The sequence below is a fragment of the Megachile rotundata genome, chromosome 2 (genome assembly GCF_050947335.1).
Source record: "Megachile rotundata isolate GNS110a chromosome 2, iyMegRotu1, whole genome shotgun sequence".
NCBI classification, from domain to species: Eukaryota; Metazoa; Arthropoda; class Insecta; order Hymenoptera; family Megachilidae; genus Megachile; species Megachile rotundata.
The window spans coordinates 7,630,575-7,643,922 of NC_134984.1; the positions used below are offsets into that span (position 1 = coordinate 7,630,575).

Genomic DNA, 13,348 nt, shown 5'->3' on the forward strand with positions numbered 1-13,348 from the left:
AACATCACTTAAATGTGTCAAACTTGTATTTGAGGTAATGGTCGGAATGTTAGAAATCCTGGCAGCCTCATTAATCCATGACTCCTGGCTTACATAATTTTGCAGAGATTGCAAATTTTGCGGTGTCAGATTAATCTCAAAAAAAGGGGGACATCCCTCTTCTGTGTTAGTTGTCGCGTCTATTTTGCTACACTAATAACTTATCACTACACTAATACTATGAATGTTTATATTTATACATATATGTATATATGTGTGTATTTAAATAATAATAAAATAATCATTGTTTATTAGTGTCTATGCACCACGCGCGTCACTGAACTGTTTTTCTTTGGCACTTTTGACTATGCACTACGCTATGCGCTTTCCACTTCCGACGAGGCACTTAAGGGTACGTCCGTCGCCTACGACGGTTGAAGGACGAATGGGGGGATACTAACCACTATACTATCGAGGATCGGTAAAGTCTAGTCTCTTTAGTTATAAATTTAAATATTATAAGTATATATTGCCTTAAATATAATTAATCTAATTCTAGAATACTAATTAATTAAGCCACCAGTACAATTTTTTATTACCTCTATGATTGTCCTTTTTATCAAATATGGATAGTTTGGTGTTGAACCGCATACTTGGATCATCGTCCCGTATATCTCTAATGTACCTAATTTTCTTTTCATACGTTTTCCTATTTATGTGGTATATTATCGGTAAATTCATTGGATTTTGTATCAGACCCTCGGTATCTAAATATATAAAACCTTCAGCGGGTATGTATTCGGTTTCCATGGTTTTGATAAAATATAGCGGATTTGGATATACTGAGCAGCAAATAAGGTTATTGTTTGTTATGTTGTAGATATTTGCCCAATGGTTGCGTATTAATTTAATTATGAACAAATCTATCCTGATTAACTCGGCGACATTATATAATTTAATAGTGTTAATGTATTTGGTATAGTTTGATTCGGGCGAGCGATACATATTCAAACACGCTCGCAAGCATTTTCTTTCGAAAATTCTCAATCTTTCCATTGTACTGGCGCTAACGTTAAACCAAATTTGGCAGCCGTATGTCAAGATGGGTCTTATTAGTACCTTATAACATAGAATTTTAACCTTACGATCTAGATCCTTAGAATAAAATAGTCTTTTATGCTTCATAAAAGCCTTTTGTGTTTTGTCTATTTGAATTTGCACATGGTTGTTAAAATTTAATCTGAAGTTCATATACACTCCCAGATAACGAACTACATACATTGTTATGTGGGATCTTAATGTTAATATCGTTCGGATTATGTAGTTGAAATGTTTCTGAATGTTTGCGGACATTAAAATTGGTGTCATTTTAAATGTAAGGCCTGAATAATATAGTTTCGCACTTAGTTACATTTATTTTTTGTTTCCACGTGTGAAAATAGTCTTGTATTTTATTGAATAATTTTTGCAATTCTCTTTTTATAACAGATGGTTTATCATTCTTAATGTATACTAGTAGGTCATCGGCAAATGCAATGGCAAATCTTTTTCCGTCCGAATTCAGGCTGAACACGTGTAGCAAGTCGCATAAAAATATGTTAAACAGGATGGGGGAATTTACTGTACATTGTTGCACGCCATTTTTTATTTTAAATGTTTTGGTAGAGGAGTTTTCCCCTTCCACCACCACAAATTGTTTGTCGTGCAGCATCTCCCAAAGCATTCTTACTAGGTTTTTTAGGAAGTTTTCCTTAATTAGCTTAAAGAAAAGACCATCCAGCCAAAAAGTATCAAAGGCCTTTTCAAGATCAATAAATATCGCGCCTATACATTCTCCAGCATTTCTCGTCCAGCAAATATCGGACTTGAATTTGGAAATTGCATGTACCGTTGAATGTTTATATCTAAATCTGTATTGTGTTTCTGGTATGATATTATTACTTTTATAAAATGAATTTATGGCGTCATTTATGGTAGTTTTGAAAATTTTACTTATATTAGGCAAGAGACTAATAGGCCTGTAACTGGAGGGGTTATCACTATCTTTCCCTCTTTTTTTTATTGCTACTAATTTGCCATTTTTCCATTTCATAGAGAAGTAATGTTGATTTAAGCAATTATTGAATATTACTGTATAATAATTTATGTACTGAAGGGGTAGTTTCTTTAGCACTATGTTCGGTATCTCGTCAAAATTCGCAGACTTTTTATTATTTAAGTTTTTGAATTTTGTGTATAGTTTAGTTGATGATGTGAAATAGTTTTCCGGGATATCATCGTCCCTTGGGTTTGTGGCTCGATTTATATCCGAAAAAATGGTAACTGTATTACTATTAGCTTTATCTGCAGAGAATTCTTGTTTAAATTGTTCGAGTTTTTGTTTAATTAAGCTATTGTATCACAACAATCTCAATTATAAGACGGTGAAAACAGTACAAGGTTGTAGACGCGACGACCGTACAATATGTTGAGACTAACAAGTATGCTCTGACTTTGTCCCAGTCTGCTTCATGAAAATTATATTTAATATTCGGTGCTGTTTTCTCTATTAGTATGTTATCAAAGTCATCTAGTTAAATGAACACTAAAATGACTCTGTAGTCACTGTCATATTCAAAGGAATCAAATCGGTGTGGGACAGGTATATTGTGGAAATGAGGTCTTTGTTCGCTAAGCAAATGTCTATACGCTCCACTTTTAGGAAAAGAGGCAACCATGGTGTGGTACAAAGATAGTCTATATTGGATTTCGTTTTGCTATAGCCAGTGGAAAAATGTTGAAAGTAATTTTTGTGTTATTTTAGTTTTTCAAACACCAGTTTTAGTAGTAGCCTAAAATCTTTTTTGCAACTGTTTGTTGCATATGCTAATTTTGAAAACAAATTATTATTGTTATGAATTTTTACGTGAGCGATAGTGATGTCAAAAACATCATGGCTGGACGGATCTGAATTTAATATTATTTTTTGTTAAAATACCCGTTCCTACCTGTTTAGTGCACAGCCTATCATTCCTTATAAAAATATAATTTTTAAAATTAATACGATGTTTTTCACTTAACTTAGTTTCTCAAAGAAAGACTACATATAAGTCGTATTTTTCTATAGATTCTACTAGTGACCCTCTTCTTTCGTCGGTTATTAAAAAGTTTACATTTATTTGAAGTATTTTTATTGCGCCAAGGGCGTTGTTAGGCTGGATTTTGCTATTGATCGAGAAGATCATTTATAATATGATATCCAATGCATTAAATTGATTTTGTTAGATTTTGACTCTGTTCGTTCGATTACTTGGGTTTGTGCTTTGCCTGATGATTCGATTACTTGTTTCACTTGAACTAGGAATAAGCTATGGGAGTGGTTTGATGAGGAGGAGGTTGTGGTAGAATGTGTGGTTGTCTCGGCTATCCTGTCTAGTTTTGGGTTATATATTTTTTTTAGATTATCGCCGGCCACTATTGTACTAAAGGTAATTTCCTTTCTTTTTTTATTAATGGTTTCTTTATTTGCCTTTTCTTTCTGTAATGCTAATTTGTTTTCTTGAATTTTTAACCTCCATTCCTTTAACTTTGGAAATATGAGTCGAAGTGACTAAATCTTTTGCAATTAACGCAATAAGTATTCAATTTGCTATCTTTGAATAAGTTAACCTATTCCCGTGCTTTGACGAGTCTCACTCGTGACGCACTTACTGCTCAAATTTTGAATACTCTTTAACTTGAAATTTAGGTCCAACTATGAATTGCATTATCAAGGATCCCTAAATATAAAATAGTTACAACTTTTTAATTTTCTTTGTTCGTTTTAATGTTATAGCCCTGAGTAGTTAGTCTTGACTGACGCATCTGATAAATAAATGGCACGGGAAGGGGTTAAAACGGGACCAGTTACTTAGATTATAAGGAACATTGTACTTGACACAACAGTATTCTAAATTACAGTTGCTGGCAATATCGCCATGCATTTTTTATGGTAATAATATTTAAATCGGCTATATTTTTGTTGTTCAATTCTTGTAAAACTAAATTAGTCTCGAAGTCATCTTCGAGATCATCTTTTAACAGTATTGCTATATTTTTTTCTGTTCTTGGATACACCAAGATGTAAATAATTGTATACCATTTATTTTTAATGTTTCGCATGCTATTTTGTGAATTGTCGTTGTGTGAGTTTGGAGTAGGCGCTTGTCGTTAATTCTTTTAACATAAAAATCTATGATTAAGGGCAAGAATAAATTTATAGTTTATCTGTGTCTTCATGTAAAATGGTTGTAGGGAATTTTATGTTATTAGTGATGACAGGATGTTAGATAAATTTTCGGTCTGTTTTTTTTTTTAAATATATTACCTGTGAGGTCTGCTGTTTCAATTATCTTTAGAAATTGTTTGGGATGACTGATGCTTGGGCTTTGGTTCCTCTTGAGTGGGTCTGCTGGGTCCTGGTTTTCGCTTGTCCTCCGCTTGCTTTATTGCATTGGTGACACGTTTTCTTCTTTTTGTCGACGTGTCTTTCTCGCAATATTGCTCTTTTTCTAAGCCCGTTGGGTCAACGCTGGAACTATCCATCGGTTCCATTGTGCGAGTGTCGGTGTGGTCCTGCTTCGGCGCTCCACTAGTGGTTTGAGAGTGTATAAAAATCTTATGGGTTCTTTCTACTTCTATATTTTTCATTAATTTTTGCACTAACATACTAAGTTCGTTATTTTGCCTGAGTCATCAGATGACGGGGTAATTATCTTTTTACTAATGTCTGCCTTTTATAATGACTAGCTTGAGCGTTTTTTGCCCATTTTATCTATTTGTTCTGATCGTTTCTCAGGAGACGTTGTATTACATTGTTTATCTTTTCTGTCTTTGGAGAGTAAGTTTGTTGTTGCATTCAGCCTTTTTGTTTGCTTTTCTGCATTTTTCATTTGTTTCATGAGTTGCAATATTTTAACACCATTTATATCTACAACTGTTATTCATTTTGTAATTTTCGCGTTTTCGTTTAATTACTTTCGGCATTATGCTGCATGTACTCTATGGACAGTGTGTAATTGGTTTTGTGGATGCCCCCGAGTAAGGGCCCACTTGACGGTGTGATTAAATTTGCTTTTTTTTTTTTATTTAGAATGATTATTTTTAATTCACTGATTGTTTTGTCACCAAATGAATAACTAATTGTTTATGCACTGCACGAGGTATTGTCTTGCACACAAATTGATGTGCAAGCACGATAGATTTCGGATTATGGTCACTGAACCGTTGTCTTGACTAAGTAAGGAAGTACGCACGTTCTCACATGGGCTCGTTCAAACCCTACGAAGTTCGAAGGACGAATGAATAATAAAACACTAATCGTAATATTATTGAAGACCAGTAATTTGTAGTTTCTTTGTTTACTTATTTCTACTGTATAAAGATAATGTTAACCTCATAAGAATGACTTTTTAATACAGCAATTAAACTAGAGAACCTTTAAAAAACTTAACTATTTTGTATTTATCAATATCAATCATGGTATTCTTCTTTATGCAAAATATTCATCGTTTGGGCCGGTTTTAGTTTCCAACGCTTTCAAATTACAAATGTTCTAAAAGAGAGTAGACTTTTAGATCCTAGGCCATCCCACTTGACACAATAGATATAATTAATTACCTAATTTCTAAAAATCTATTCAATTTAATCATTAATTACTTTTTACGTTAAACTGATGGTTAACATATTTGTAAATTATGGATAAACTTATGATTCGCATATTCAGATCATCATCCCGGGTATCTTGATGCTATTAGATTTTCTTCTCACATGTTCTCCTATTTATGTGGTACAATTGGTAAATTTCTTGAGTTTTGGATGAAGTCTTCACTGTCTAAATATGCAGTGTGTCTCATCAACTGTGTCCACTTAAATATCGTGGTTATTTCAAACAATACGAAAAAATGTTACGTAAAAAAATTATAGGACTTAAGAAACTGCATAATGCAATATAAATACTGTTCTTGTAAGTGGAGGCGTAGGGAAGGTATAGTGGTCACTTTTATTTTCTTAAATGGAATGTCTAATTTTTTATTGTTGAGTTTTTTTAATATTGCACTCTAATAATTTTCCGCGCAGAAAAATCTATATAAACACAGAAAACATTTGTGTAAACAAAAAATATGCAGAGCCATTTTCTGAAAACAATGCATTTGCATTTTTTCAATAGAGCTGCATATTGTTATTCACGTAGATGTCAAAAGCTGACTGTTATCATTATTTTGAATTTCTATCTTGACTATGAAATTGGCTATCAAATAACATACAAAAATGGTGAAATAAAATTAAAAAGATTTCAATATAAGAGTACGTTTTCATGATAGACAATGACACATCCACTGCACTATCGACTACCGTGAAAGCAATTTAATGCTTAAATATAAATTGCTCGTGATATTTTATTATCGATTGTCTTGAATATCGGCAGGTACTGGCATTTAATCATTTGAATTTGTGTAAAGATCCACTTAAACCTATATTCTGCAAAAGCGTATTAAAATTCCAGAGTTTCATCTCGCATCTTTTTTGAATTAAATCAGTTTCCCGAGAAATATGGGTGTAAAAATACGAGAATATACATATACAGGGTGGCTCACCACATTTTGCCATCTAGATTTGAGTCGTTATCATAGCAAACAATGATTCAGATGAAGTTGAATGGTTTTGAGCGGGGCATATGCTGCTGGTATATTTTTTTTATAGGTGGACGTATAAAGGACATATGAAGGTCATTAATGTTTTTTTAAATGGAATTATATATTTTTTATTGCATCAGCTGATACTCCTTCATATTCTTTACAAAAAAGTATTAATCTATTTATGCGAAAGAATCATTAGTTTAAGAGATATTTAAAAAATATACCATCAGCATATGCCCCTCTCAAAACCATTGAACTTCATCTGAAACATTTTTTGTTATGAGTAATAACAATGACGCAAATCTAGATGGCAAAATGTTGTGAGCCACCCTGTATAATTTTCATATGTAGTTTCATTGTATAACTTCCTGTCTGATTAAATATCGACTTAGGACAACATACGGTATTGGCATGTAATATTGGCTACATGCGCGGTCACTAGTTTGAAACAAGCTTGCCAGATGTTGTTAGCCTTAGTTAATTTATTACATTGTTAATATTTATTGTATTAAAATAAATAAGTTTTGACATTTATATCAACAATAATTATACAACAACCTGCTTATTCTTAAACTTGTAATGTCAACGTATCCTAAAATTTTTAAATATATTTGTAATCATTTTTCTTACATTATACGAGCTGTTTATTTTGAAAGTCTATTAAAAAAGAAATAAAATTAGCTATTGTAATACTTTCTTATTATAACTTACAAAAGTTCAAAAATATATCTGTCAATCATTTTTCTTCAATGTTCATCAATTTTTATAAACCTAAAATTGTCAACACAGAGTGAAAGAGAAAATTCATACAGAATTTTATATTGTTTTACAAATTTTACATTGTATAAACACAACAAAAATTTCAATTATCTTAACTGCTTTTTAATCGTTTAATCTCTGCAACATTTATCTTTCTATCAGCGTAAATATTAGTATTAGAAATGAAGAAAGCAGAAAATGTTCCACAGAATACAATTTCCTGTCGTATTCTTGTGTGCCTTGTAACTTTTTTCGCGGTGTAGAGAATCGCAGCCAAAATCGATTACCGGTGCACAAAACGAAAATAACTTTGAATGTTCGACGATTTTCACGCGGTGTCGGTATTTATAGCCATCGTCAATTACGATTGGTAGTAAACAACAACGGTAATAACAACAGATCGTCCTGGTTGGCAGTGAAGCGAGCCATCGGCATTCAAGATTCACGACCTGCTTGCAGAACCGTTCGTAGGAGCTTCTAATTGCGGACTTTAAGGCCGACGAAGTAGAGACACTCGAAGGATCATTGATAAATTATAAACACGGCAAATTGCATGCCACGAATCGCGACTGAAGATTAATGCGATGAACGTGGAGGCCCGTTTCTCCCTTGAGATTGAATGCAAATGAAAATGGAAGGCGTACAATGAATATACACGAATATAATAATTTATCGAGGACTCGCAGAAGTGCTATCTGAAATTATCGACGATGCTCGTGTTCGATGCTCGTTTACGTAAATTACTGTGCAATGAAGTAATTAATCGGTCGCGTTTCTCAACGGAAAACCCGTCCAGTTTATTGTTAACAGTAGATTTATGTACGTTTGATGGTTATTTATTTTTAAGTTAGAACTATGGTAGCAAAAGAAATTAATATGGGATGATATATAAACTGGCAATACAATGTGTTCTCATCTCGAAGTTAATGTACATTTCGATAAAAGTTTATGAACACTATTTTTACCACAATTTTGTGTATACCTATTTCGACCAATTTTATGAACAATTTTTTCTATAAGGACCCTTAGTTTCCACCTCATAAAAATTAAAAGACAAACTTGCAAAATTAACCTCGGTAGCAACCTAGAGTAGTTTTAAGAATAAGATGCAAAAGAAACAATGGCGAAATATTACTTTTTCGCAAAATGCCATTGGAGTTTTAAATTTGTGTTTTCCACATTTTTGAAAAATAGATATTTACTATTCTTGCCTCTCCTAACCAAAAACACATAAGATAGGTAAAGGTCGTCGAACTTCTGCAAGTCACCGTATGGTGTCATTAAACTCACACGTGTTTTTTTTGTTACTAGGTTCGAGCCTTAAGGATAATGTTTCGCGGCGATCATCTTGCTTGCATAGATCAGCGTCTGTCTCACTCATGCACCTTTGAAAATTCGACTTTATTCTGTACAGAGTATTTATTACTATCTAAAGCGACCAGAGCACCCTGTAGGGAAGTCCATTGATGGGTGCTGTACTCGTAAAAACTTCATTTTCGCAATATTCGAGCGTTAAAGTCGAATCTATGAAAATCGACTCGTCTCTTTCACCAATGCGATGTGCGAAGGAGACAAGGCGATTTCGTAGATTCGACTTTGATGCTGGAATATTGCGAAAATGAAGTTTTTACGAGTACATCACCCATCAGTAGACTTCACTACACGGTGCTCTGGTCTCCTTAGACGGCAAAAAATACTCTATACTTAATACAGTCGAATTTTCGAAGGTGCATGAGTGAGATAGACGCTGATGTAAACAAGCAAGATGGCCACAGTGAGACACTCTCCTTAAGATGTGGATGAAATTGATCTATTGATTTTAATATTTGCTAGTAGTGAACAATTCAAGTAATTTTTCTCCTTATGTCTGAAATCGTTTCGTTTTCAAAAATGTGTGCTCACTATGTTTTGTACTTGAATTATATAAATTAGGAGAGAGTTGTATACTACCTACCTTTCAGTTGACTTTTCTGATCCTCACGATTCATCGGCATCATCTAATTCACATGCTCATGCTAATATATCACGTCAATCTTCTGCAGTAAGCGTATTTTCACAACTCATGAAGACTGTTAAAAATGTCAGTTCTGCAATTAGCATCGCAGAAACAAGGATTACAAAGAGAAAACAATGAAATGAATAATCTGAAATTCAATAACAGTATTTTTAAAAGATATTCAGAAACAATAAATGTATTAATAAGAAAATAGTAAAATGACAGAATACAAGGAATTATTAAAGAAATATGAAAAAATGAAAAGGGAGGGAAGGTTAAGACAAGAAATAAACAAAAAATAACTTAAGAATCATGGAGGTGTCGTGAAAGTATCACTGAATGTATTATTTTTAAAAAATCACTTAACGACGATTAGGTGAAATCTAACATTTATAAAAATTGAGCATTAATGAAATTTATGTATATTTTTAGATATGTTGTAATACTAACTTTACGTTATTTAAATAATCTAACAATATCAACTATACAAATTTGAAATCTGCTAGTAGTTGATCAGAAATGTTCGATAATTTTTCGTGCGCTTCAGATTGAAATAATTTAATCTTTGTGGGTCATTAATGTTCTTCATAAAAATTAAGAGAAACGATTTATTCCACTTTATGAAATACCATTTATATTACAAATTACTTTGTTCAGATTTGATTTTTATCACGAGTAGTACAAATTATGATACAAAAACTTAATGTGGCCGATACCATATGACTCTTTTCTATATGTATAATATGAATAAAAGAGATTCGATGTTATAACAAAAGAGTACATCGCTGTTCAATATTGATAGTGGGTGTCGATTAAAAAGTTGAAAAATTCCAATTAGAAGAACTTAAAAGATTTCAATTGAAAAAGTTCTATTAAACAATTTTTTACATTCCAATTGAAAAAATAAAAAAAATTTCAATTAAAATAATAGAAAAATTTTCCAATTCGTTTTCTGAATAAAAGTACACGATATGTTTCTATTTTTATCGTGTTAGAATGGTGCACATACAATTGATTAAAAAATATACATATATAATAATCAATAACATTAATAATTAATAAGGCTCGTATTTTACATTTTAAGAAATGTAAATTTCAGAAAAAGAACTTTAAAATTTACGTTTTTTAAGTAATAGTGTTATTAGCGCTAAGCAGTGATTTATGTATAAAACATTGAGATTGGAAAAAAATTAATTGACACATATGATATTTCTATTTTTTAGTTGTAGATTAAATTAAGTTATAATTAGACTGTAGATATGTACGTGATAAAACGTATTGAAATATGCTGTAGTTTATTAGTAGTTTCATTTATCAAAATCTGCATTATAATGTATACATAACTCTCGTTTTTTTTCAAGATTTTTTTACCATATATTGCTAATGCTTAGTAGAAAAACTTTATGTGTAAATAAAATGTCTTTAAAAGTCGTTTTAATATATTTACAGCTGGTTTCAATAAATTTAAATGTTGAAAGAAAAATTGAAAATTTTGTCGATTTTAATATAAAGAGCTAAAGCTTTACCTGAACACTCTTAAGATATAACAGTTTCAAGAAAAAAATAGTAAAAATACTGGGATTTCAAAAAAGAAATTTATTCAGATTTTCAGAATATAAAGTGGCTGAAATTGAAGCTAAATTGCCTCGTGGCGTTTTATTCTTCAATGTGACCTTTAAGAGTTAAACGTCCTGAGATTCATCGTGTTGTATAATCATACCTTTGCCTTAAGTGTACCGTGCTGTAGATATTAGTTTCTACTACCAGTAAATGAAACATTTTTTGCAACATTCTGCCTTTTTGTTTCCCCTTTTTGAAGTGTGTGTCAACTAGATTGAAATAGTAGATTCGTGAAAAGCCTATCGAGAAATGACAAAGTGGAAAAAGCATCACAAATTTATTTTCCAACAGCAAATAAACGTGTTTCAAAATTATCATGTATGGAAAAGAAAATTGTATATTTTCCCTTCAAGAAACGCAAAATTCAATTTACGTGAATAATATAAGAAAATGTATTTTTATTACGAATTATGATTATCAATTATCACATTTGACTACTGAAAACCATTAACGGTGAAAATTCTTTTGGCTATACATTATTTTGCCACTAATTTTTTCTGATTACAGTCAGTTAGTAGTTAATTATTATTATTAATATCTACTATCGTAAATTTTGATTAATATCTATGCTATAATTCTGCAAGAGTTGAATGTAACCAGAAGAAATTTTTACCATTTATATTGGTTGCACAGAAATAAAATAAAAACTCGTCGTCAATCATGATTGACAGCAATTAAAATAAAAATATAATTATCGACAATAGTTACTGTTAATCATTATACATATAACTTCGATCATTCGTACTGATATCAAAATTAATTTCTATAATTTATAAAGCTTGGTAATATTACTTCCAAAAGAAATGTAATCTTACTTAACCATTTACCTTGTTTGAGACCATTCGACTATTAGCTTCTCGTGATTTCATTACTGGTTTTTCGTCTTCATAACAAAGTTTCATAACAAAACATTCTTAACAACATTCTTAACAAAGACTTCAAATCACATTCTACGTTTCCAGGCGTAAATGAACGAGTAAAAATATTTTCGAATGAGTGCGTTATTTTTGCATTGGCATTATGGTCGATCCGGAATTTTTCTGATACTTATCACCATCATATGAAATGGTATGCAGTAAGAATTTTAAAAACGTGTGAAAAGTTATTGAAAATATAAAAACTGGTTAATTCGAGTTCAGTATACAGATTTATCCTATACGCTTGTATAAATATTAGCCATTTTAACTGGTATTGGTACAAGTAGATGTGATACAAAATTATTATGACTTTTAATGGTAAATATTTAGAATAAGGAAGCTATTTCGATTGCCATGAAATATGTTGTCAAGGTTATCAATCTAAACAACTTGTTCCTGTACATATGATGGTCGGACTTTTTTAGTCTTCGAGATATTTGAAAAAATAACGCGTTTTACTGGTAATATTTCCAAGAGTGAATAAATCGCAACTAGTGTCTTCTGTATTATTTTGGGGGACTTTGCCTTCTGAAACCCCCCGCCCCCACGATGACAATCACCCCAAACACGTTTGGGACGGATTTTATTCAGGTACTTGGAAAAGAGATGTGAGGATTAATAATCGGTATGAGCTCAATACAGTCACATGCTACATGAAGCACATAATAGTCATTTATTCATCTAGACTTTCATTCAAGGGATACATAATTACCATTATTTTGAAAAACGCATCTTAACAACATATTTCAAGGTGATCGAAATCAAGGTGGCTTCCTTATTTTAAATACTTACATAAAAATTTAGGAATAGGAAATAATATAGGTATTTTGCTATAGAAAATTAGGAATATGTATATCTACATGTAGATATTTGAGAAAGGTAGCTCAATCGCGGCAGCCAAAATGCATATCTAAAATCCATAGGCCTGGCAGCAATTCTTCTTCTTATTTCTTGTAAAGTACACTCCCCTTTAACCCTTTGGGTATATTTGACGAGTGCGACCCGTCATCTTATTTGGGCGAAGTTACGGTGGACGAGTCTCACTCGTCATTTGAATTCAAGAAGCATGTATTACTTTTATATATTAATCCATATAGCCACAGATTAAATTCGTCCCATGGGCATAAAAATCTTGAAATAATTCAGTACTCAAAGGGTTAAATGACTAAATTAGACAAACTATTTCAATCCTAAACTAGACTAGACTTAACTTAATGGACTGGACTTAATACGTCACTCAATAAGTCCCCGGTCTGACACATATATGGCGACACTGGTGACAGACCCACGTTATTTTTGAATAATACTAACCTTCAAACAGTACGTGTCAAAATTTCATGGTATTCTGACCAATAGTTTAGAAGTTACAGTCATTTTAGTACCCCCAGTTTCGTAATTTTGAAGACAATGGATAGAAAGGA

General features: G+C 31.8%; 1 protein-coding gene and 1 long non-coding RNA gene across 12 annotated transcripts in view; one reads left to right on the top strand and one right to left on the bottom strand.

Annotated features, from left to right (window-relative positions):
• The window catches only part of LOC100877791 (uncharacterized), a 412,529-nt gene that overhangs the window by 101,910 nt on the left and 297,271 nt on the right, over positions 1-13,348 (bottom strand). The window contains exon 1 of one of the 11 annotated variants that reach the window (XM_076541332.1): positions 9,349-9,460. The exons of the other annotated variants lie outside the window; for them this stretch is intronic. Coding sequence (XP_076397447.1) covers positions 9,349-9,391 — 43 coding nt within the window. The 5' untranslated portion in view covers positions 9,392-9,460. Of the gene's footprint in view, positions 1-9,348; positions 9,461-13,348 lie in introns of those variants that run through there. 11 annotated transcript variants of the gene reach the window in all.
• LOC143266046 (uncharacterized) overlaps positions 1-13,348 on the top strand; it is a 159,620-nt gene that overhangs the window by 14,647 nt on the left and 131,625 nt on the right. The gene's annotated exons all lie outside the window — the stretch shown is intronic.